The sequence below is a fragment of the Mobula hypostoma genome, chromosome 7 (assembly GCF_963921235.1).
Source record: "Mobula hypostoma chromosome 7, sMobHyp1.1, whole genome shotgun sequence".
NCBI classification, from domain to species: domain Eukaryota; kingdom Metazoa; phylum Chordata; class Chondrichthyes; order Myliobatiformes; family Myliobatidae; genus Mobula; species Mobula hypostoma.
This window is the reverse complement of record NC_086103.1, coordinates 149,947,821-149,973,858: the sequence shown is the minus strand read 5'-3', so window position 1 is coordinate 149,973,858 and position 26,038 is coordinate 149,947,821. Positions and strand designations below refer to the sequence as shown.

General features: G+C 42.4%; 1 protein-coding gene across 1 annotated transcript in view; it reads right to left on the bottom strand.

The window, feature by feature from the left end:
* Nucleotides 1-26,038, bottom strand: part of b3glcta (beta 3-glucosyltransferase a) — a 192,679-nt gene that overhangs the window by 39,561 nt on the left and 127,080 nt on the right. The window contains exon 11 of the mRNA XM_063054279.1: nt 23,911-24,024. Within this exon, the coding sequence (XP_062910349.1) occupies nt 23,911-24,024 (114 nt within the window). The remainder of the gene's footprint in view (nt 1-23,910; nt 24,025-26,038) is intronic.

The following is a 26,038-nucleotide window of genomic DNA, read 5'->3' as shown; positions in this document are numbered from 1 at the left end:
ACAGTCAACATTGCAGATATAAGATCAGTTTTCTGGAGAGTGAAGTTGCAGAAAATATCTGGCCGGGATGGTGTCCTTAGATCCTGTGCAGATCATCCACAGTGGTCTTTGCAGATATTCTTAACTTCTTTCTGTTCTAAGAGTGCCGCTACCCTCCAGATGCCTAACAAAACCAAGATAACATGCCTTAATGACCACCGTTCTGTGGTTCTGATATCCACCATCGTGAAATGCCTTAAGAGGTTGGTCACGGCATGCAATAACACCAGCCTCCCAGCCATCCTTGACCCACTGTAATTCATCTACCACTGAACCAGTTCTATGATGGAATGCCATTCCCCCAGCCCTACATCACCTCTGGAACATCTAGATAGTAAAGCCACCTATGTCAGGCTATTGTTTATTGACTACAGTTCTGTCTTCAATACTATAATTCCAAGCAAACTCATCACCAAACTCCAAGACCTAGGACTCAACACCTCCCACTGCAACTGAATCCTCGACGTCCTGATCAACAAATCGCATCAGCAAGAATAGGCAGTAACACTTCCACAACAATTCTGAACACAGCTCTTTCACAAGGCTCCTGTCTACATCAACGGTGCAGCGGTTGAGAGGGTTGAGGGCTTTAAGTTTCCAGGAGTGAACATCACCAATAGACTGTATCGGACCGCAAAGCACTCCAGCGTGTGGTGAAAACTGCCCAGTGGATTATCGGCATCCAATTGCCCACTATTGAGAACATCTATCATAAACACTGCCTGGGCAGGGTGAAAAGCATTATCAAGGATGCATCTCACCCTAACCATGGACTTTTTACTCTCTTCCCATCCGGTAGGCGCTACAGGAGCCTCCGCTCCCACACCAGCAGGCACAGGAAGAGCTTCTTCCCTGAGGCTGTGACACTGCTGAACCTCTCATCACAACGCTAAGCAGTATTGCATCCGTATCGTACTGTCTCAGTACTTTTATATCTGTGTGCTGTAGCACTTTTTTTTATTCGCAGTTATTTTGTAAATAACACTATTCTTTGCATTTCTGGTCAGATACTAAATGCACTTCATTGGCTTTGTATCTGTACTCGGCACAATGACAATAAGGTTGAATCTAATCTAATCTAATCTAATCTACTGGTCCAACTGTGTAGATGCTATGCCAGCACTTCCATGAGACACTAAAGAAACTTGGCATGTCCCTGCCGCCCCCTACTAATTTTTATCAATGCACGATGGAAACATCTTAATTGGATGCATCTTGGCTTGGTACAGCAATTGACCGCAAAAAAACTGCAAAGCTGTGGATATAGCTCAGTACATTACAGAGACCAGCCTCTCTTCCATAGACTCTGTCTGTACTTCTCACTGCCTCTGTAAGGCAGCCAGCATAATCAAGAACTCCAACCATCCCAGATATTCTCTCTTCTGCCCTCGTCCATTGTGCGTAAGATACAAAAACCTGAAAGGATGTACCATCACGTTCAAGGAAAAACTTCTACCTGACTGTTGTAAAACTACTGAATGGTTTCCAATGCTAGAGATGAAAAGATGAATTCAACCTCACAATTTAACTTGTTATTATCTTGCACCTTGTTTACTTGCACTGTACTTTCTCCAAAGCTGCTATACTTTATTCTGCATGTTATTGTTTTACCTTATACATACTATCTCAATGCCTATGTAATGTATTGATCTGCATGAACAGTATGCAAGACAAGCTTTTCACAGCGTTGTGGCATATGTGACAATAATCAACCTGTACCAATACCAAGTGTATAACTTCACACTTTCCATATGATACTATCTCTGTTATGTTTTCACTAACTTAGACAATCTCAGCTTATCAATATTCACTTGAAATTTCATTTCTTTCTCCTCCTTACTACTCCACTTCGTTTAGGATTAACAACAACAAATTTGTGACAACACAGAAGACTGCAGATACTGGAATCTGGGACAAGAAACTACCTGCAAGAGGAACTTTGTGAGTCAGGCAACATCTGTGGAGAAAATTGTCAGTTGGCATTTTGGGTAAAGACCCTTCATCAAGATTTGGTCCCTTTGTCAAATTATTGATACAGATGGGGAAAGCTGAGGCCAAAGCACTAGTCCCTGTGGTACTCTCCTGATCAGAACTTACCAACCTGAGAATAATCCAATTATTTACTGCTCTTTGCTTTCTGTCCAATCTTCAATTCTCAACCCATGTCAGTAATTACTCAGAATTCCAAATGTTCTCACTCTGCTGACCAACCTTCTGTGTAGGGCTTTATCAACTGCATTCTGACTGCATTGTCTTTTTCTCTTTTGCTAGTCATGTCCTCAGACAATTTTCCTCTCTTAGATCCAGGCTGGCTCTGCCAGGACCAATTATTCTTCTGAATAGATTCCAGCAATTTCTCTGCCACAGGCATTATGCTATTAGATAGGTAGTCCCCTATTTAATGGCTCTAACAATCCACAGGGGCAATTCTTGAATTCACAATATATAGAACTTTGGAAGGTAATAATGATATTATCCTCTATCTCTAAATATACTTCCCTCAAAACACTGAGATTTAAGATGTACTACTTATCAGCTTTCAAGGTTATTAACTTGCTTTGTACAATTTTTTGTCTTATACTCTCATTCCTGATTCTTGCTCGACTTTTGATTCTCTAATATATGTGGCAATTTTATATGTTTTCTTAAATGTGACAAATGTAAAGTAATTGTTTAATTTCATTGTTACTTCCTTATTGTCCATCATAAATTTTCCTATCTATCCCATTAAGTGACCCACACTTTCCCAAGTTTTCTTCTCTTATTTTTTGTATCTATCATATTTCTCTTCAGCCTAATTGTAGCAGCCAATTCTAATGTACCAATTGCCGCTGCTAGTGATATTTATTGTAATTGTATGACGCACCTTCCAATCACTTCAATAATGATTGTTCCAAAAGTCAAAGATATGTATTCGATCCTTTATTAGTAACTAGCAAACATAAAATCTTGAAGCGATGAAACTTAAGCACAAATAAGGGTAACTAAGCGTACAACAGAAGATATGACATCTGTTGGCCCCCAGCAAAACACGAATATGTAACTAATTTCCTTTGCTTTTACCACGCCCCACTCATGTGACTAGTTACCACAATAAACATAATACAATACAGATACAGAACAGATACACGGCTCCTACTTTCCAGCCCCTTAATTATTATCCTATATTAATTATACTACATGCTACCAAGACACAGGAGACATGAAATTTCAACATTCACACTAATGTCTGGTAAGCAGTCTATCCTGGATCATGATCTTCTCCTGACAAACCAGTTTGTTCCTCTTGACTGCATTCAAGAAAAGCTGTCTTGAATCGCTGCTGCCAAAGCTCATTCAAGTGCAAAACTGAAGTCCTGTTAACTTCCAGCTCTGGCTGAGCATAGTCTCTTCCACCATCATGGTTTCTATGGTTTCTATCATGTTTACCTTTCAATGGTGCATTAACAATCCAACCCAGTATGGTTCTAATTGTGGGTCCCTCATCAACACTACAAATCACTTGCAACGGCTCCATTGTCTTAGGCACATTTACCCCTATCGGCAACTCAATATCTGAATCAATTTACAAGAAATTAATATGCTTGAGGTGAGACCATCCTTGAATATGTTTCTGACAAGAAATGTTCTCTTTGTGGATAGGCATACTTCCCTGTGCATTAGTGTTAGGCAGTTCATAACAGTTTTCACTATCCAAGCCAGCCCCTTCCAATCCTGAAACAACGTATTACTCACAGCCTTCTCATGACCTGTGGTGTGTAAGAGAGTGCGGGTTCTTTTCCTGTCAGGGTGATCTTGTTCATGAAGCTCACTCTACAAATCACTGCTATGCTTCCTGGATCTAGGAAAGCATAAGTAACCACTGTCTTGTTACTCTTTTTAGAGCTCAACTGAACTGGAATTTTAGGAAGTTTATAACCATAATCACCAGACCTCGTAAAGCCATTAGATACCAGGGCAGTACCCACCGCTGTGTTTGCTTCTTTTGTGGCTTGTTTCAAATCTGTACCCTTTTCATCAGAGTGAATATGAAGTATGCTGGGTTGCTTGCCACTGCATACCTTGCATGAACAACACTTCCTGCAATCCTTGTTGATGTCTCTTGTACACAAACTACCGAAGCAGACACCATTTTCTTTCAGGAAGGCAATCTTCTCATTATGAACCTTTTTCTCCAACTGAGAGTACAAATCAGGATGTTTACCCTGGCAGAACAGACAAATCCTTTTGGCTGATGAGACCTTTCATTAGTTCCAGGCTGTTTTAGCTTCACTTTTCACAGTAGCTACAGTAGTGACAAAGCTGCTTACTTTAGCTTTAGAATGAATTTATTACTTAGTTTTGTTCACACCTTTGCTTATGGTCGGTAGTGTAGCATCATATACCTTCCCAAACACTGGGTGTGTAGCCATCTTTACTTGCCTTTCGATAAAATCAACAATCTCAGTGAATGTAACCATACGGTTGTGCCTTTCTTGCAGTTTATAGACCAATGATCTCCATTTTCCCTAAGTTTAGGGGCAATTTCTTTACGACGATCATTATATTAGCAGGTATACCCAGCTCATGTATGTCCTGAATTTCTTCCATGGCAATGCAGCAGCCTCTAAGAAAAGGACGGTAACCTTGAAGAACTTTCACATCTTCTGATTTGATATGCGGCCAAGAAAGAGCCTTTTCCACGTAGGTTGCAGTAATTCTGTGCGCATCACCAAAATGGGCTTTTAGATATCTTTGCTCTGTGCTAGCTTGCTAGCAACTTTTGACAAACTTTCTAGGGTAACCTCCAGTGCACAAGCTTTCTAGGGTAACCTCAAGAAAATGGAGATGGTCAACATAATTATCAGACTTGCCTTCAATGCTATTCTTAAAAGCCCTCAATGCTATTCTTGAATGACACTGCAATGTATTTCCATTGAAGACTTAAATCTCTCTTTTAGGCAGAGATGCAATGTGTTGTTGTTGCATCACTAAGCTTGTTATTTCCTTGCGCATCCTTATTTAGACTTTTATTATCTGAAACACGAGTGTCACCATACTGAAAATTAATGTACTCCGAAGCACCTAGTGTTATTGGATATGGCATGGGTTCAGTGTTTCCTTGGTGCAGGCTGAGATCGAACATCCTGAACTCCCTTTGGAGTCCAAACTCATGGCTCATAGACATTTGAAGAACAAATGTATCCACGTAGACATTGAGGCTGTTCAAGCTTCTTGTTCCATGTCAGCACAGGAACTCGCAACATAGAACTGTACTGCTGGGGCTCATTTAGCACCCACAGCACTTGAAGCCCTTAGCATTTTAACTCTGGCCATCTTGGCTGCAGTCTCTTCCTGCAACTTAAGCTGTTGCATCTTTTTCTGAACCTCTTCCATCTTTTCCTCCAACGCATGTTATTCTCTCAATATTTGTTGTGTTGCACAAGGCTCTGCTAAATCAGCCTCCATTTTATTATGTGCCAAAGAGGTATCAGATGCATGGGACGCTCTGATAGCAATAGAACCTGCTGTACACACGTTAGAAGCACTGTCTTCAGGAAGTACGTCATCTTGAAAATCATCAGCTTTATACATTGTCACAGCATGCTCTGTGGCTTTATAAATATTTTCCATTTCCTCCAGCAATTTGACCTTCAACATCGCATGTTTCTTTCAACCTTTGTTCAGCCTCTGCGAGGACTGTATTAAGTGTATCAATACTTGCATTACTTTCCATTTATCTTGCTCAGAGATACATATTGAAGACAACAGCAAGTTATGTTGCTAAGCAATATCTTCACTAAGATTTTTTAAATCATCCAAATGAGACTTCACTTGTGAGACACCTTGCTCTTCTTGTTAAAGGCTTCTAATTAATTATATCAAATCTTTAATCTTCCTAACAATTTTATTTTTTCGGAAGTTGTTAATTTTAGTCACCAAGGCCTTCCCAGTAAGTTTAATTTCTCTTTTAGCCTTGACTTCAAGGTCACTGCTTCCAGCCACCGCTACAACCTGCAACCTGGTCATCTCTGAGGCTGAGGTACGCAGATGTTTCCAACGAGTGGACAGTCGCTAGGCTGCGGGACCGGACAGCATCCCAGAGCGAGTACTCAGGATGTGCGCAGTACAACTGGCAGGTGTGTTTAAAGATATTTTAGTCTCTCCCACTCCCGGTGTAGAGTGCTCTCCTGCTTCAAATTATCCATTATCCCTGCACCAAAAAAGACCAAGGTAACGTGCCTGAACGACTGGCGTCCTGTCGCACTCACCTCAATAATAAGCAAACGCTTTGGGAGGCTGGTGAAGGATTACATCTGCAGCTTGCTACCACCCAGACTGGACCCCCTACAATTCGCCTACTGACAGAACCGATCGATAGATGACGCAATAGCCACTGCTCTACGTACCGTCCTTACACATCTGGAGTAGAACGATGCTTATGTGGGAATACTGTTCTTGGACTACAGTTCAGCATTTAACACCACAGCTCCATCCAGGCTTAACAGGAATATCAGAGACCTCGGCCTTGACCCTGCCTTGACCAGCTGGATCCTGGACCTTCTGTCAGATCGCCAGCAGGTAGTAAGAGTGGGCTCCCTCACCTCCAACATTCTGATTCTCAATATAGGAGCCCCTCAGGGCTGCGTACTGAGTCCCCTCCTTTACTCCCTGTACACCCATGACTGTATCGCTACCCACAGCTCCAATCTGCTAAATAAATTTGCCGACGACACCTCATTGATTGGCCTACTCTCAAACAATAACGATGTGGCCTACAGGGAGGAAGTCATCTCTCTGACACAGCAGCGTCAAAAAACAACCTCTCCCTCAATGTCAGAAAAACAAAGGAGCACGTTGTAGATTTCAGGAGGAATGGAGACGGGTTAACCCTACTGACATCAATGGATTTGGGGTTGAGAGGGTAAACAGCTTCAAGTTCCTCGGCATCCGCATCACCAAGGACCTCACATGGTCTGTACACACCAGCTGTGTGGTGAAAAAGGCACAACAGTGCCTCTTTCACCTCAGACAGTTGAGGAAGTTTGGTATGGGCCCTCAAATCCTAAGAACTTTTTACAGGGGCACAATTGAGAGCATCCTGACTGGCTGCATCACTGCCTGGTATGGGAACTGTATGTCCCTTAATCGCAGGACTCTGCAGAGAGTGGTACGGACAACCCAGCGCATCTGTAGTTGTGAGCTTCCCATGATTCAAGACATTTCCAAGGACAGGTGTGTGAAAAGGGCCCGTAATTGGGGGCCCGAATCACCCCAACCACAATCTATTCCAGCTGCTACCATCCGGGGAGCAGTACCGCAGCATAAAAGCCAAGACCAACAGGCTCCGGGACAGCTTCTTCCACGAGGCCATCAGACTGATGAACTCACGCTGATTTGAGTGTACTCTATATTACATTGAATGTTCCATTTATTATAAATTACTATGATTGCACATGACACATTTAGATGGAGACATAACATACAAGATTTTTACTCCTCATGTATGCGAAGGATGTAAGAAATAAAGACAATTCAATTCAATTCTCAATCATAATTTGTCAGATCAATAATATACCTCACCACCTTATTGATCTCTTGCATTATTAATATCAGCCCATTTTCCCTTATCCTTCCTAATCAGCAAATACAGCTTGAGTCACCTTCCCATAAGATCAGAAGATATAGGAGCAAAATTAGGCCATTGGCCCATCAAGTCCGCTCTGCAATTTCGTCATGGCTGATCCAATTTTCCTCTGAGACCCAATCTCCTGCCTTCTCCCTGTACCCTTTCATGCTCTGACCAATGAAGAATTTATCCACCTCTGCCTTAAATAGGCAGCTTCCACAGCTGCCTGTGGCAAAGAATTCTACAGATTCACCACTCTCTGGCTACAGAAATTCCTCTTCATCTCCTAAAAGAACACCCATCTATTCAGAGGCTGTATCCTCTGGTCTTAGACTCTTCCATCAGAAGAAACATCCTCTCCATATCCAGTCTATCAAGGCCTTTCCCATTCTTCTGAATTCTAGTGAATATAGGCCCAGAACCATCTAACGCTCTTCATATGACAAGCTAATCAATCCTAGAATCATTTTTGTGAACCTCCTTTGAACCCGCTCCAGTTTCAGAACATCCTTTCTATGTTAAGGGGCCCAAAACTGCTCACAAGTTTTCTTTTCTTTCTCTTTCCACTTTTTCCTCTTCTGCTTTCATTTTTCTCCTTCTATTTATATCACATTCAGGTAGACAATGCATTGTTAGCTAGTCTCCACCGAGCCTCTCTCACTATGCCTCACCAACCATCACACGTGTCATTCAGTTTCCCTTGCTATCTACCCTATCACACCATTGTCTGCAATATTCTACTCCCTTCTCTTATACATCCTAAAATATATTTATTAGCTTTTCAGTTCTAATGAAAAATTATGAAACTCAAACACTGATTTCACTTCACTTCTGACAGATACTGCATAACCTGCTGAGTATTTCCAGAATTACCTGTTACTCTTGCAGTTTGCAACCTATTACTATAAGGGAATTCAATGAAGTGCCTTGTTCAAAGAAAAGAATACCTACGTACCATACAATGACAATGTATCTAATGGAAATGAGAGGCACTTTCATGCTGCAGTTCTATGGTCACAAGCTTCGCTGAGGCTTTGCAGTATGCCCGTAAGAAAAATATTATTTCATTGTAGATGTTTGTGTAAAGGTTCACTAGGATGATCACCTTATTTTCCAACTAGGTAGCCTCCAACCTGATGGCAATACCATTGACTTCTCCAACTTATGGTAATTGTCCCCCCCACCACCCACCTCTTCTGCATTTCTCCACTCTGGCCTGTTACCTCTTCTCTCACTGCCTACCACCACCCCTTAGTGCCCCTCCTCCTTCCCTTTCTCCCATGACCCAGTCTCATCAGATTCTTTTTTCTCAGCCCTTTACTTTTTCCATCTATCACCTTGCAGCTTCTTACCTCATCCCCACACCCCCCACACCTCCCTAACCCACCTGGCTTCACCTATCACCTGCTAGCTTGTCACTCTTCCCTTCCCCCCTCACACCTTCTTATTCTGGCATCTTCCCCCTTCCCTTCCAGTCCTGAAGAAGGGTCTCAGCCCAAAACATCTACTGTTTATTCATTATCATAGATATTGCCAGATCTGCTGAGTTCCTCCAGCAATTTGTGTGCATTAATCTTAAATTTAATGCAACTTTCTCCATTTAGAAATCTGCATGACTGAAGAACCTTGGGACAACGTTATGTCTGAGTTTGCTGCAGCGACTTTGACAATTTGAAACAAAACTTCTAAATAATTAGATGTTTTATTGATAATGACATCAGAATTTGAATAATGCTTGCACATTTCAGAAAATGTTAATGTACCTAATGCTTAATACAAATGATGACACTAAGGTGTTGATCTGCTTTGAAAAATGTTATCTCAGAGAGCTAAAAAAACAAAAATTAAATAATGCCCATGTTTCTTCAATGTTCAAATGTGTACTACAAGAATTTCAATGAAGTCTGTTTAAGTTGTGGCACAATTTAAGCAGCAATGCTCAGAACAAAATGTACCATTTCAGTTATGAAACAAATCAATGAAAGTCCCAATTTAGTTTAATTACAAACTGTTCTGCTAGACCAATTACTTAAAATTCTGCATAATAATGCACATTATAGTCAGTTTTGACATTCAGCAGAAATATCCAATAGGCTTTGACTAATTATGATGCAAAGGTTGAAAACATTGATTTTTTTTTAGACATCATGAAGCATTGTTCTTTAGGAGGCATTGATCTATAACAGTCACAAGTCAACTTATTAATGAACATGGTGTCACTTTTACTTAATACTTAGCTAACTGGTAATTGCTGCAAAACATTAATAAAGAACTACTAGACAATGGGGTGACCTGTTGGGGCACCCTTTGAGATAAGGGTAGTGTAGTCTGATGTGACCAGAATGAACATTAAATTTTCCTGAATGCTATAGGTATCGCTTTGCTTTGGAAACTGAAGTATAAAGTCTCAGTTTATTAAAGAAGAACGACGCGTAGCAAAGCAAATATAGCTCCTCCTCGTTTAATGAAGGACACTTTTAATGGCATCATTTCTGGTTTATCTGCCACCCTCGTGTCCCTCGTTGTCATTCTGGAGACCTGCAATCCTTTCATCCCCCATCTCTTCATCTTTTCTGCTGTTTGGTGTTTGTTTCTGATTCTGGAGACGTGCATGCCTCTCCTCCTCTGTCTCTTCTTCTCTCATAATGTGGTTGGCACTCTCCTAAATGGACGTGATATAGTCACCACTGTCCTTTGACTGCAGCAAAGGGTTTTATGGGTGTCTCAAAGTACGTCATTACAATAAGATTGAATTATCTCTTATTGATAGATGGCAGTTAGATCCGTCCCAATCCTGCACATGCTGGTAGTGATTAGCAGAATGTGACCCCTCGAAATAGAGCTGCCCTGCCCTTTTGCTCGTACCCTTTTGGTTGGCGTTGCTGCTGAGGCTGGCCGTACGCATGCGTCGGGCTGTCGCGTCCCGATTTCCATGATGGTGGACCAGCTTTCTGGTGAAAGGGAGCCTGTTGATTTTTGCGAATGAGCAATTTTATACGAATATTTAACACTGAACTTTGCCTGCATTCTGTAAGTTAGCGCATTTTAATTCGATTTAGCCAAAAAAAAGTGCCGCTGTAATGCACCGTTTGTGCTAATTGGAGGTCACAAACAGACAAACAGATAGACAGAGCATGAGAGTTTTAGTAGTATATAGATAATTACTTTTACTTGCTGAAAAAGTATTCACCCCTCCACCTTGGAAGTTGTCATGCTTTATTTTTTTAGACCATTGAATCACAGTGGATTTAATTTGGCTTTTTTACATTGATCAACAGAAAAAGACATTTTCTTGTCAAAGTAAAAACAAATCTCTACAAAGTGATCTAAATTAATTACAAAAGAAAAAGCAAAATAATTGATTGCATACGTATTCACCCCCTTCAAATCAGTATTTAGTAGATGCACCGTTGGCAGCAATTACAGCCTTGAGTCTGTGTGGCCTCTATGAGCTTTGCACATCTGGACACTGCAATTTTTCCCCATTCTTCTTTACAAAACTGCTCAAGCTCTGTCAGATTGCACAGGTATCGTGAGTGAACAGACCTTTACAAGTCCATCCACAAATTCTCAATTGGCCAATTGGACTCTGACTTGGCCACTCCAGGGCATTAACTTTGTTTCTTTAAGGTATTCCTCTGTAACTTTGGCTTTACGCTTGGGGTCATTGTCTTGGTGGAAAAGAAATCTTCTCCTAATTCGCAGTAATCCAGGTTTTCGTCCAGGATCTCCCTGTATTTTACTGCATTCATTTTACTCCCTACCTTCACAAGCCTTCCAGGGCCTGCTGCAGTGAAGCATCCCCACAGCATGATGCAGCTACCACCATGCTTCACCGTAGGGATGGTGTAAGTAAAACCACTGTATCTGGTGTTACTTAGAGCAGAGAAAGTGGGGTCAAAGCCAACTATTTAGTACCCACACATATGCTACCATATGTCAGAGGAATAATAGTCCTGGAGCTCAAGACAATGCTGATCATCTTTTACAGGGAGGACAGCAACAATGCAGCTAGTTTTGCACTCCTCTGCCAAAGGAGGTGAAGGTCACTGTCATCTGGAACTTCACTGCTTCCAGATTGCTCTAGATGGTGGCAGCTGAAATGCAAATGCTGCATATGAGACATCACAGATACTCTCTAGTCAACAAGGGGCAAATTCATCCCTTTATTAATTAGAGGGTGTGGGAGTTGCAGTAACGCAAGGGTTAAATACAACGTCCAGGCAAGAATGACTGTGGTGGTGTGTACTCAAACCTATTTAAGAGAGACGCCTGAAGTGAGAGTGCCGGAGCCAGCTTTGCTTACTACAGACAAGATAGGCAGGGATGACTGTGACAATGTGTACTCAAACCAGATGAAAGAGGCCTCTGAAGTGAGACTTTTTCTAAAAAGGTCTTTCTAGAATATGGCTTCCCTTTATACAATAGGGGATGCTGAATACAGACAAGATAGGAATGATAGTAAGATGTGAAACACACCCAAAAACTAAAGGATAATTGCTTTACTACTTCAAAGTGGCATCATTTGCCAGCTTGCAGTTTTTAACACCTCTATTGTGAATGGCAATTGATCTTGCCAGTGAGGAATTCATACATATACAATTTACCAAATGGTCAATATGTAACTGATTAGCCAATTCAGTATAAAAATAGCAGTTTTCTGTCCTGGCTTCAGAACACTGAGGTGACAAGTAGCCAAACTGTTCTCCTTGAGTTCAACAAAAATAAAGTGTGGTTGAGTTGTAAGAGTGAATGTGTTCTGGGTCCAGATCTTTAGTTTTGTTACTGGTCACCACACGGGCATCAAATATTATTTGTGCTTGCACAGATTAGCCTCCGGATTCTGAACGCTAACCCAGTTTTATCCCTAAATGCATTGATGCTACGTTGCCACTATTTGAACATGTTCAAAAACTAACAAATTCCAATGACTCTCTCACTCCTAGACTATCTGCTGTGCTTATCATGTTTCTGCCACATGCTAGTCAGGTGAATGACTCTCTTAGGACAAGGTTCTTCCCTTCAGTCCGACTTCCCACTCTTCTGCTAAGTCCCAGGTGGTGCTGGAATATGGACTGAACTGTGGTTATAGGTCACAAAAACATGTTGCCGTCGTTATTAGAATCCTCATTGAGATTCTGTTCTCTAGTTCATAAGGCTGTAGACCTTACAGTACATTCTGAGTACCTCTCCTGCATTGTTAATATCTTCTGCATCCTAAAATATTTTAACTGTGATATGAGGACTGCTTTTACCTTTTGGAGAAAAATGCTATCGGGTAGTACTTTTCCCTGAGGTTCTAAAAACCACAGCCAGAGCAGACTATGCCAGAATGTAAAAAGGCCTTGCCATGTCTTGAGTTGACAATGATTAGTAGCAAGCAAAGCAGTGTTCGGAAAAAAATCTCCATGATACAAAAAAGTACAGTAAAACTCTGATAATCCACTATCCAACCACTCAGAAATCCTACTAGCTTAGCATCTGCCTCATCAAGTAATGTTTGCCAAACTCCCTTCTAACACGACTGAGTCCTAGCTCCCAGGCTCTCTTTGACTTAACGACCATGGACACCTTCACAGCGATTGCGCAACCATCAACTGCGACTCCAGCCTTGAACTCCAGGCCGGGTCTATATGTGCTGCTGTTGTGACTCCCATTTCCCCTTCCCCCACCACCACTCCGCAGCTCCGTCTTCCTCAGATCCTACCGTCAACTCCTGGGCCCTCAGAGGCTCCATCTTCCTCTCACCCCAACCCTCCCCTCTCCATTAACACCCCCAACCTCCCGCCTCCCCGCTCTGATCCCAGCTCTCATCCGTGCCGGGTCTTTACCATCCCCTCCGACCTTCAACTGTCGGAGGCAGAACGCTCTGTTCTCAGTAAGGGCCTCACGTTTGTCCCCCTTCGCCCACACCTCAGCGAGTTCCGTGTTCGCCACGATGCGGAACTTTTCTTCTGCCGTCTCCGCCTCCGAGCCTACTTCTTCGGCAAGGACTCTTCCACCCCCACCGATGACCCCTTCTCCCGTCTTCAACCCTCCTCTTCTTCATGGACACCCCGCTCTGGTCTTCTGCCTGCTCTGGATCTCTTTATCGCTAATTGCCGACGGGACAACAACCGTCTCGACTTCACCGCACCTTGTCCCCATTCCAACCTCACTCCTTCTGAACGCTCTGCTCTCCACTCCCTCCGCACTAATCCTAACCTTATTATTAAACCCGCCGATAAGGGGGGTGCTGTTGTAGTCTGGCGTACTGACCTCTACCTTTCCGAGGCACAGCGACAACTCGCGGATACCTCCTCTTATTTACCCCACGATCGTGACCCCACTAAGGAGCACCACGCCATTGTCTCCCACACCATCACCGACTTTATCCGCTCAGGGGATCTCCCATCCACTGCTACCAACCTTATAGTTCCCACACCCCGCACTTCCTGTTTCTACCTCCTACCCAAGATCCACAAACCTGCCTGTCCAGGTAGACCCATTGTTTCAGCTTGCTCCTGCCCCACCGAACTCATTTCTGCATACCTCGACACTGTTTTATCACCCCTTGTTCAATCCCTTTCGACCTATGTTCGTGACACTTCTCACGCTCTTAAACTTTTCGATGATTTAAGTTCCCTGGCCCCCACCGCTTTATTTTCACCATGGATGTCCAGTCCTTATATACTTCCATCCCCCATCAGGAAGGTCTCAAAGCTCTACGCTTCTTTTTGGATTCCAGACGTAATCAGTTCCCCTCTACCACCACCCTGCTCCGTCTAGCGGAATTAGTCCTCACTCTTAATAATTTCTCCTTTGGCTCCTCCCACTTGTCCAAACTAAAGGTGTAGCTATGGGCACCTGTATGGGTCCTAGCTATGCCTGCCTTTTTGTTGGCTTTGTGGAACAATCTATGTTCCGTGCCTATTCTGGTATCTGTCCCCCTCTTTTCCTTCGCTATATCGACGACTGCATTGGCGCTGCTTCCTGCACGCATGCAGAACTCGTTGACTTTATTAACTTTGCCTCCAACTTTCACCCTGCCCTCAAGTTTACCTGGTCCATTTCCAACACCTCCCTCCCCTTTCTAGATCTTTCTGTCTCTGTCTCTGGAGACAGCTTATCCACTGATGTCTACTATAAGCCTACTGACTCTCACAGCTATCTGGACTATTCCTCTTCTCACCCTGTCTCTTGCAAAAACGCCATCCCCTTCTCGCAATTCCTCCGTCTCCGCCGCATCTGCTCTCAGGATGAGCTTTTTCATTCTAGGACGAGGAAGATGTCTTCCTTTTTTAAAGAAAGGGGCTTCCCTTCCTCCACTATCAACTCTGCTCTTAAACGCATCTCCCCCATTTCACGTACATCTGCTCTCACTCCATCCTCCCGCCACCCCACTAGGAATAGGGTTCCCCTGGTCCTCACCTACCACCCCACCAGCCTCCGGGTCCAACATATTATTCTCCGTAACTTCCGCCACCTCCAACAGGATCCCACCACTAAGCACATCTTTCCCTCCCCCCCTCTCTCTGCATTCCGCAGGGGTCGCTCCCTACACAACTCCCTTGTCCATTCGTCCCCCCCATCCCTCCCCACCCCCACTGATCTCCCTCCTGGCACTTATCCTTGTAAGCAGAACAAGTGCTACACATGCCCTTACACTTCCTCCCTTACCACCATTCAGGGCCCCAAACAGTCCTTCCAGGTGAGGCAACACTTCACCTGTGAGTTGACTGGGGTGATATACTGCGTCCGGTGCTCCCGATGTGGCCTTTTATATATTGGCGAGACCCGACGCAGACTGGGAGACCGCTTTACTGAACATCTACGCTCTGTCCGCCAGAAAAAGCAGGATCTCCCAGTGGCCACACATTTTAATTCCACATCCTATTCCCATTCTGACATGTCTATCCACGGCCTCCTCTACTGTAAAGATGAAGCCACACTCAGGTTGGAGGAACAACACCTTATATTCCGTCTGGGTAGCCTCCAACCTGATGGCATGAACATCGACTTCTCTAACTTCCGCTAAGGCCCCACCTCCCCCTTGTACCCCATCTGTTACTTATTTTTATGCACACATTCTTTCTCTCACTCTCCTTTTTCTCCCTCTGTCCCTCTGAATATACCTCTTGCCCATCCTCTGGGTCCCCCCCCCTTGTCTTTCTTCCCGGACCTCCTGTCCCATGATCCTCTCGTATCCCCTTTTGCCTATTCACCTGTCCAGCTCTTGGCTCTATCCCTCCCCCTCCTGTCTTCTCCTATCATTTTGGATCTCCCCCTCCCCCTCCAACTTTCAAATCCCTTACTCACTCTTCCTTCAGTTAGTCCTGACAAAGGGTCTCGGCCTGAAACGTCGACTGCACCTCTTCCTACAGATGCTGCTTGGCCTGCTGCGTTCACCAGCAACTTTGATGTGTGTTGCTCTCTTTGACTTTACTGGATCTATGGTTCCCTCACTCCCAACTTTCCAGGGCTTTAGTACCCAGACTACTACTGACACTTTGGTCCCTGATTCCTACATTCTCTTCCAACACCAGGTGACCCTGTCCCTCACCTTCTGGCTCACCAGGTCCTGATTTCTGCACTTATGTCTCACTTACAAAGGCTTCAAATTGCTGGAACCTTATTTTCTATGTTCTGATTCTACCCATCGAGGCCCAGTTTCCCCAGCTCTCTTTAAACTGATCAGGGAGAGTCCAGTTTCCTGTTCTTCCTTTAAAATACACTGGGTTAACTGGGAAACTTATAATCTGATACAATATCAACACAATGTGAAGTTTAATAAGTGTTGGAGTATTAATGTAACATCCAATAATCAGGAAAACCTATTGTCTACCCACACCAAAATTCCAAGCAAGCTGGATTATCAGAGTTTTACTGGTTTATCCATTGACTGTGAATGACTCAGTTCTTTGCTTCACAAGTCATTTTCACAATCTATACGTCCTAGACTGCAAGAGTACTCTGCATTCCCAAAACTGATTGATGCTCTCTACTTGCCATTTGACTGCAGTCCAACACTGCATAATCACAATGAAGCTTCCTTTTCATTCAAGAGACAATCTCAACTATTGTTACTCTAGAGCAGATGGTATGTAGGAACTTTGCACAAAACGTCCTTACCTGAAATTATATTTCCTTTCTTATGTGTACCAGTTCATTCATCATGCTGGAACTGCACCAGAGCAGTAACGTCATAATTTGCTCATTATACACATTAAACTTCATCAGTAAAGTTGCTTCTCACCACATTCAATGGCAGTTAGAGATGGTAAACAAATGCTGTCTTCCCAGAAACATCAACACAGGTTTCCCCCGCCATCCGAAGGTAGAGCGTTCCTATGAAACCGTTCGTAAGCCGGAACGTCGTAAAGTGAAGAAGCAATTACCATTTATTTATATGTGAAAAATTTGTGAGCGTTCGCAGACCCAAAAATAACCTACCAAATCATGCCAAATAACACATAAAACTTAAAATAACAGTAACATGTAGTAAAAGCAGGAATAATATGATAAATACACAGACTATATAAAGTAGAAGTACTTTTCTACAATCATTGCCCCACTGTCCACCGTAGCGAAAATCTCACGCAAGCGCTCTCGGCAGAAACATGGTGCAAGTGCTCTCGGCAGAAACACTCTCTCCAGTAACCTTTAAGCTATGAAGCTGCCAAATCATACCAAATAACACATAAAAATACAGAGCCTATATGAAGTAGAAATAATGTATCTACAGTGTAGTTTCAGGAAGATAGCGCTGAGCACACTGATGATGGTGTGTTAGGCTGAGTTGTCGGAGGTTGGGGTGGTGCAGTGGTCCCCAACCTCCAGGCCGCCGACCGATACCGATCCGCGAAGAATGCAGAGGTGCAGCGGTAGCTGGGACACACCCAGCACATCTTTAAGGAAAAAGCCAAAATAAACAAGCTAATTAATTAGGTGCCGCCTGGCACGTAAATGTCGGCCCAGATCAGAGGCGACGCAATCAGCAATTGCCTATCGCCTCTGATCTGGGCCGATGTTTATGTGCCAGTGGCACCAAATTAATTAGCTTGTTTATTTTGGCTTTTTTTCTTAAAGATGTGCTGGGTGCGTCCCAGCTACCGCTGCACCACTGCATGCTTCGTGGCCCGGAGGTTGGGACCACTGGGGTGGTGGGACACATTGTCGTCTGTTTTCATCAGGGCAGGGAGGTCATTTTCTTCTATCTCTCCCTGCCTCGATGTCGAAGGTCGAGGTTTGTCGTCTGCTGTGGCTGATGTGGAAGGCTTGAAAAACGACAGTATGCTTGACTGCTTAGCCTTGCAAATTTTTCTATTATACAGTTCTTTGTAAAGACTCAAACCATCCTGCAAATATGCCCTAAACCTACGTACCTTTTCAAAATTAAAGTCGCACTTTTCTGCAATCATTGCAACAAAAATCTCACGCAGTTGCTTCACGTTCAGCTCCTGGACGACTTCACTTTTGGTCCGTTCGCTACTGCATTTCGATTGTTATCCTTTCTTCTTCCAATTGCATCAGCTCTTCATCTATCAGTTCTTGGTCATGGGATGCCAAAACCTCTTCAACATCATGTTCGTCAACTTCCACAAGCCAAACTCACTTTGTCCTTACTTCATTCACCACGATCGAAACGCTTAATTATGTCTTGTTTTACGCTAAGTGTAACACGCTTATGAGTTCTTTTAGAATCTTCCGATACCTTAGAACTCATCTTGCAAACGGATGCTCAAAATAAATCGACATAAAGCACAGATGCTCACAGGCACGTGTTTAAGCAATGCCAGCTAGAATGCAGTTCCGGGGGAGGCGCTTGGCTGCTCGGGGCGCACGCTGCCTTTTTTCGTAACAGTGAAAACACCTTCTGTTAGCGAAAACAGGTAACTAATGTAGGTCTTTCGTAACAGCGAGGTGTCGTAAAGTGAACGTTTGAAAAGCGGGGGACACCTGTACACACAAGAAATTACAAAGAGAAAACCAATTTCCAACAGTGTCACAGTTCTCATGTTGACACCCATTTCTAATTGATCGCCTTAATATTCTTTTCAGCAAAAATCATGGAAGTTATCATTGAGTAAATCAGCATACCAAACACTTGCTATTTGATCAATCGATCTTTTCCTCAGTTTTTGTACATTTTTGACATCATTGAACTTCGGAATCCTGCTAACCCTGATTATTAACCAATATTAAAAAGCATAGTGGTCCTGACGCCTCTCCTAGTGACACCACTTTACACTTCCACCAACAGACTAAATAACAACGCTTCACCAATGATCGCAGTTTTTAGTCCAGTAGATATATTACATTGTAATCGTACTTTAATTTTGCAAAAGATAAATTTTAATCATTCCAATTTTAATCATTGTCTCTGGTTGGAAATACAAATGCTTGCAGGAGTATAGTTTCAGGATAGCAATATAAATTTGCTTTTGTTAAATTCTTCAAAGTGCTTCTGGAGAAGCACAATTATGGTTTTGATTTCCAGAAATTGTTGAGAAGGCTTCATCTCTGAAAAAAGTCCAGAAAAGTGCTCAGGTAAAACTTGTTATTCTTTGTAAAATTTTGCAACACTTGAGCACCTTCAGAATAGAAAAATAAAGATCTTGTAGCCTAATGCAGCAACAGCAGCAGATGTGGGTGACAAAATTTCCAGTAATGTGTTAAGGTTTTGGTGATGCAGCAGGACCATAAGACTTAAGAGCAGAATTAAGCCATTTGGCCCATCAAGTTGCCCCGTTCACGGTTGATATATTTTCCCTAGCAATCTTATTGTCTTGCTTTCTCCCCATAGCCTTTGACACCCTTACTAATAAAAAGCCTATCAACCTCTGCTTTAAATATGGCATGTGTATGCACAGCTATTCATGGCAATTCATTCCAGATTCGCCACTATCTGGTTAAAGGAATTTCTTCACATCTCTGTCCTTCTATTCTGAGGCTGTGCCCTCTGGTCCTAGACTCCTCCACTACTGCAAACATCCTCTCACTTCCAATTTATCTAGGCCTTTCAATACTCGATAGGTTTCAATGAGATCTCCACTCGTTCTTCTAAACTCCAATGAGTATAGGCTGAGAGCCATCAAATGCTCCTCATATGTTAACTCTTTCATTCCCGGAATCATTCTTGTAAACGTCTTCTGGACCTGCTTCAATGCCAGCACATCCTTTCTTATATAAGGAGCTCAAAACTGCTCACAATACTCAAAATGTGGTATGACTAATGCCTTATAAATTCTTAGCATTATATCCTTACTTTTATATTCTAGTCCTCTTGAAAAAAATGCTAACATTACATTTGTCTTCCTTACATCCGCCTCAATCTACAAGTGAACCTTTAGGGAATCCTGTACTAGGATGTGCAAGTCACTTTGCATTTCTTATTTCTGAATTTGCTCCCTATTTAGAAGTACATGGTGTATGCCTTGATTCCTTCCACACTTTCCTACATTCTATTCCATCTGCCACCGCTTTGCCACTCTCCTAATCTGACCAAGTTCTTCTGCACACTCATTGATTCTTCAACACTGTCCACCCCTCCACCTACCTTTGTATTGTCTGTAAACATGGCTACAAAACCATTAAATTCGTCATCCAGATCATTAACATATTATATGAAAAATAGCAGACCCAACACCAACCCCTCCAGAACACTACCAGTCACCGAAGGCCAACCAGAAAATGCCCCCTTTGTTCCCAGACAGCCAATCTTCTATCCATGCTAGTATCTTTTCTGTAATACCATGGGCTGTTACCTTATTTAGTAGCCTTTTGTGTGGCATCTTGTCAAAAGCCTTCTGAAAATCAAGTAAACAACATTCACTGACTCTCCTTTGTCTTTCTTGCCTTTCATTTCCTCAAAGAATTCTCAGGTAAGATTTCCCCTTAAGGAAGTTACTTGTTCACTTCAGCCTACTTTATCATGTGCCTCCAAGTACCCTGAACCATGATCCACAATAATGGACTCTAACATCTTGCCAACCACTGAAGTCAGGCTATCTGGCCTGTAGGTTTTGTCTTTTGCCTCCCTCCTTTCCTCAAGAGTGGAGTGTCATTTGAAGTTTTCCAGTGTTCAGGAACCGCTCCAGAAACTAGTGATTATTGGAAGATCACTGCTAATAACTCCACAATCTCTTCAGCTACCTTTCATAACCTTGAGGGGTAGTCCATCTGGTCTAGGCGACTTATTCAAGCTTTAGATCTTACAGTTTCCGCAAGCACTTTTTCCTCAGTAATAGGGACTACGCACACTTCTGCTCCCTGGCACTCTCAAATTTCTGGCATACTGCTGGTGTCTTCCACAGTGAAGACTCACCTAAACGCTTATTCAGTTCATCTACTATTTCTTTGTGCCCCATTACTACCTGTCAAGCGTCATTTTCCAACAGTCCGATGTCCACTCTTGCCACTCTTACTCTTTACATATCTGAAAAGACTGTTGTATCCTCTTTTATATTATTGGCTAATTTACCTTCATATTTCATCTTCCTCTCTTTATTGCTTTTTTCACTTACCTTCCACTGGTTTTTAAAAGATTCCCAGTCCTCTAACTTCCCACTAATTTTTGCGATATTGTATGCCCTCTCTTTTGCTTTTATGCTGTCTTTGAATTCCCTTGTCAACCACAATTGCCTCATCCTTCCTTTAGAATACTCCTTCTTCGGGATGAACTGAATTACTCCCAGAAACTCCAGCCACTGCTGCTCTGCTGTCATCCCTTGTAGTGTCCCCTTCCAATCAACTTTTGCCAGCTCCTCCCTCATGACTTTGCAGTTCCCTTTACTCCACTTTAATACTGATACATCTGATTTTAGCTTCTCCCTCTCAAACTGCAGGGTGAATTTTATTATACTATGATCACTGCGTCCTAAGGGTTTCTTTACCTGAAGCAGTTCATTACAGAACACCCAGTCCAGGATTGCCTTTCCCCTACTGGGTTCAACCACAAGCTGCTCTAAAAAGTCATCTAACTGGCATTCAATCAATTCCTTCTCTTGGAATTCAGTACCATCCTTATTTTCTCAATACACCTGCATATTGAAATCCCCATGACTATTGTAGCATTTGTATTTTTACATGCCTTTTCTAACTCCCTTTGTAATTTGTACCCCACATCCTGGCTATTATTCAGAGACTTCTATATAACTCCCATCAGGGTTTTTTTTTACTTTTACAGTTTCTTAACTCTGCCCACAATGATTCTGCATCATTTGATCCTATGTCAGTTCCTTACAATGATTTGACTTTACTATTTCCCAATGATGCCACTCAACCCCTCTGCCCACGCCTGTCCATTTATATATGATGTGTATCCTTAGATGTTAAGCTCCCAACTGTTAAGCTCTTTCAACAATGACTCTGTGATGCCCACATCATATCTGCCAACTTCTAACTGCGCTACAAGATCTACTTTATTACATATATTGCGTGCATTCAAATATAGCCCTTTCAGTCCGTACTCACCACCTTTATTTTCAACTTTGTCTCCATGTTGTCTGAAGTTAAAATCTTATCCCTCTCTAAACTTTTTGTCTTATTCTTTGCTATGGAGACTTCGCTAACCTCTCTTGCACTCTCTTTCCCTTTTACTTTATTCATACTTTTCCAAGCTGTTGAATTTAGTTTAAAGCTCTATCAACATCCCAACATTTATTCAGACTCTGGTCCCAGCATGGTTCAGTTAGAACCCATACCATCAGAATTGCTCCCTCTTCCCCAATACTGGTGTCAATGATCCACAAATTCAAACCCACTTCTCCCACATCAATCTCTGAGCCACGCGTTTAACTCTCTGGTCTTATTAACTCTGTGCCAATTTGCACATGACTCAGGTAATAATCCAGAGTTTATTACTTTTCTGGTTCTGCATTTTAATTTAGTCCTTAGCTGCTCAAATTCCCCCAGTAGAACCTTGTTCTTCCTACATTGTTGGTACCCACATGGACTACAACAAATCTCCTCCCACCCTAAATTCTTCTGCAGGTCAAATGAGATGTCCTGAACATGGGGACCAGGCAGACAACACAGCCTTTGGGACTCCTGATCCTAGTGACAGAGAACTGTGTCTATTCCCCTGACTATACTATTCCTAATTACGACTACATTTCTCTTCTCTCCTTGAACGACTCCCTAGCTCACGGTGCCACTGTTCAGATGGTTCTACTGTTCAGTTGCTGATCCTTGCTACAGCCGCCATTCTCCTTCTCACAGGGAGCAACAACTTTAGACCTGTTGAGCAAGCTCAAGAACTGAGGCTCTTCCAGCATTACTACTTCGATCTTCCTACCTGCTTCACATTCAGTCACACCCTCTTGTCCCTGAACACACAACAAGTTTGAAGTAGTTAAAGTAATGAGTGTGATTGCTTTCTGAAACACAGTGTCCAGGATTGTCCTGTCATAAGTGGCTTAAGAACTTATGATCTTCATTCCTTGGAATTTGGAAAAGTAAGGGGTGACCTTACTGAAACACATAAGATGCTGATGGTGGGGCAAGATGTTTCCATTAGTAAGAGAATCTTAAATTAGGGTGTATAGTTACTAGATTTAGGGAGGTAGTTTACAACTGAGATGTATAGGCATTTCTTCTTGCTGAAGACAGTGAATCTACAGAATTCTTTATCCAAGGAATTTGTTGAGTCTAGATCACTGGAGGTATTTGATGAGAAACTACATACAATTTTGAATGATCAAGGAAATGAAGGCCACATAGATCTAGCATAGGAGAGGAGAGGAGACCTGGGCACAGATTAGCCATTGTCACACTGAGACAGGCTCGAGGAGCCAAGTCGCCTCTTCCAAACTGAAATATCACAGTGTTTGAAGCCCAGATTCCAGGTCCTCAACTTTGAGCCCAAGTTCTTCAAGCAACCAACACATACAGATGTGGTCACCAGGAGCCACAGTGGCCCACTAGCTCCCACATCATGCAGCTGCAACACATCACCTGATCCTGTATTCCTACTTCATTTAATTAGTTGTAAACTGGTGTCTATTTAGTTACCTACTATATAAAAACTTATTTCGCACAAAATTAATTCATCAGAAATGTGCTTCTGATAAAAAAAATAACCAATTCATTTATTACTTTTACATAATTAGTTCATGTGATCCAGCAACAAAAACACATTACTGTCAATTTTGCATGAATGCTTATCATAATACTGAGATATGAATAGTTTCTATTGTTAACAAATGGAAAGGAATGAAACACCTATATTTTTATCGTAAATATCGTTAGTAGGACTTCAATCTAGTTTATTAGTGACTTACCTCTTTCGGTGTTTGGTATCCCCAAGTACAGGGTTGGAATTGAGCTATCTGCATGATCACTGTAGTATTCTATTAGAGCTGCTTCTTTTTCCCAAGTCTTCTTTACAATAGGTACTAGAAGATATAGAAAAACAATTGCTTAGAAATCGTGTAACCAAAAATTGAAAAACTTGATTTATGAAAGCCAGAGCATGCTAATTATGTGGCAGTTTATCCAAAAACCTGCAAAGCAGTTAGTTTTGTAATATAGATTCCAACTGAACCCTATCTTTTACAATGTGACCACAATGAAAATTCAAACCATTATGAAAGAGCTCAAAATGTTGTAGTAGCATATTCATGGTACCAGTCAAGCCATCTATCAAATGTGGACCAACTTAATCTTCTCTAACTATGTGTACCCTTATTTATTTTTCTCAGCATGTTGAAAGGGGAACCAGCAATTTTCACAAAGCTTGAAGCACAACCAGTTAACCAGGTTAAGGCATAACCTGAACTAAAGTAGCCAACTATTTTAAGCAAAGAACATATTTCTGAATCACCTTGAGGCTACAAAGGAGTCAGATATAAGAATTAAGAACCACATTCAACTCTAAATTTGAGCCTATACTATTCCATATCTTTCACTTGAACTTCAGTCTTCCATGTAGTTAGTCCCCACTTTCAGTCATTTGTTGTCTACTGTTCCTTCACATCACTGCTTTTCACCCTTCTATTTCTGCTTTGCACCTTATAAGTACTCCCCTCCTTTTCACTTCTGCAATAGCTGCTATCCAGTTTTCAGAAAGGAGATCGGGAAGATCGCCCACTGTTAGGTAAAAGTAGTAGGCTCTAGCTACATTGCACTTAGAGGCTTAAACAGCAGGTTTAATTTCATAAATATAAGAATATAATAAAATAAGAGCTGGAAGAGGCTCAAGCCTGTCCTAGGATTCAATGTGACTGTCTGACCTGCAGCCACAGGTCTTATCTACTCTTCTATGCTACATCCACATCACCTTAATTCCTTGATCATTCAGAAATATATCTACTTTGTCATCAAATATCCCCTACAATCTAGGCTCAACTTGGGTAAAGAATTCTAGAGATTCACAACCTTCAGCAAGAAGAAATTCCTATACACACCTAGTGCCCCCAATCTAGCAACTATAGCTCATAATTCTAACAAGCTGCATCACTGTCTGGTATGGCGGGGGGGGGGGGTGCTACTGCACAAGACTGAAAGAAGTTGCAGAGGGTTGTAAATTTAGTCAGCTCCACTTTGGGTACTAGCCTGCAAAGTGCCCAAGATGTCTTCAAGGAACCAGCATCCATTATGAAGGACCTCCAGCACCCAGGGCATGCCCTTTTCTCACTGTTACCATCGGGTAGGAAGTACAGAAGCCTGAAGGTGCACATTCAGTGATTCGGGGGCAGCTTCTTCCCCTCTGCCATCCGATTCCCAAATGGATATGGAACCCTTGAACACTACCTCACTTTTTAAATATATATTATTTCTGTATTTTGCACAATTTTTAATCTATTCAATATATGTATACTGTAATTGATTTATTATTATTATTTTCTCCTATATTATATATTGCATTGAACTGCTGCTAAGTTAACAAATTTCACGTCACATGCCAGTGATAATGAACCTGGCTCTGATTCTGATAATTCAAGATTGCCCCAAGGTCCTGAAGGAGTGTGTTGAGCAGCTGTGTGGAGTTCTCCAGTGCATTTTCAATTTGAGTCTCAGCCTGGAAAAAGTCCTGTGTGCAAAACATCATGTGTGGTTCCAGTACCCAAGAAGGGCTAACTGTAAGTCTTGAATGACTACTGTCCAGTGACTCAGACCTCACACATCATGAAGATACTAGAGAGGCTGATCCTGGCTCACCTCCGATCCCTGGTCAGATCAGCTCTTGATCCCCTGCAGTTTGCCTACCAGAAGCACATTGGAGTTATGTGCCAAGTCGCTCTAACTGCTGAATAGAGCCTACTTCCGTTTGGATAAGCAGGGCAGTACTGTGAGGATGATGTTTTTTGATTTCTCAAGTGCCTTTAATATCATACAGCCCTCACTGCAGGGGAAAAGCTCCATTCAATGCAGGTTGGCACTTCCATTGTATCCTGGATAATGGACTAC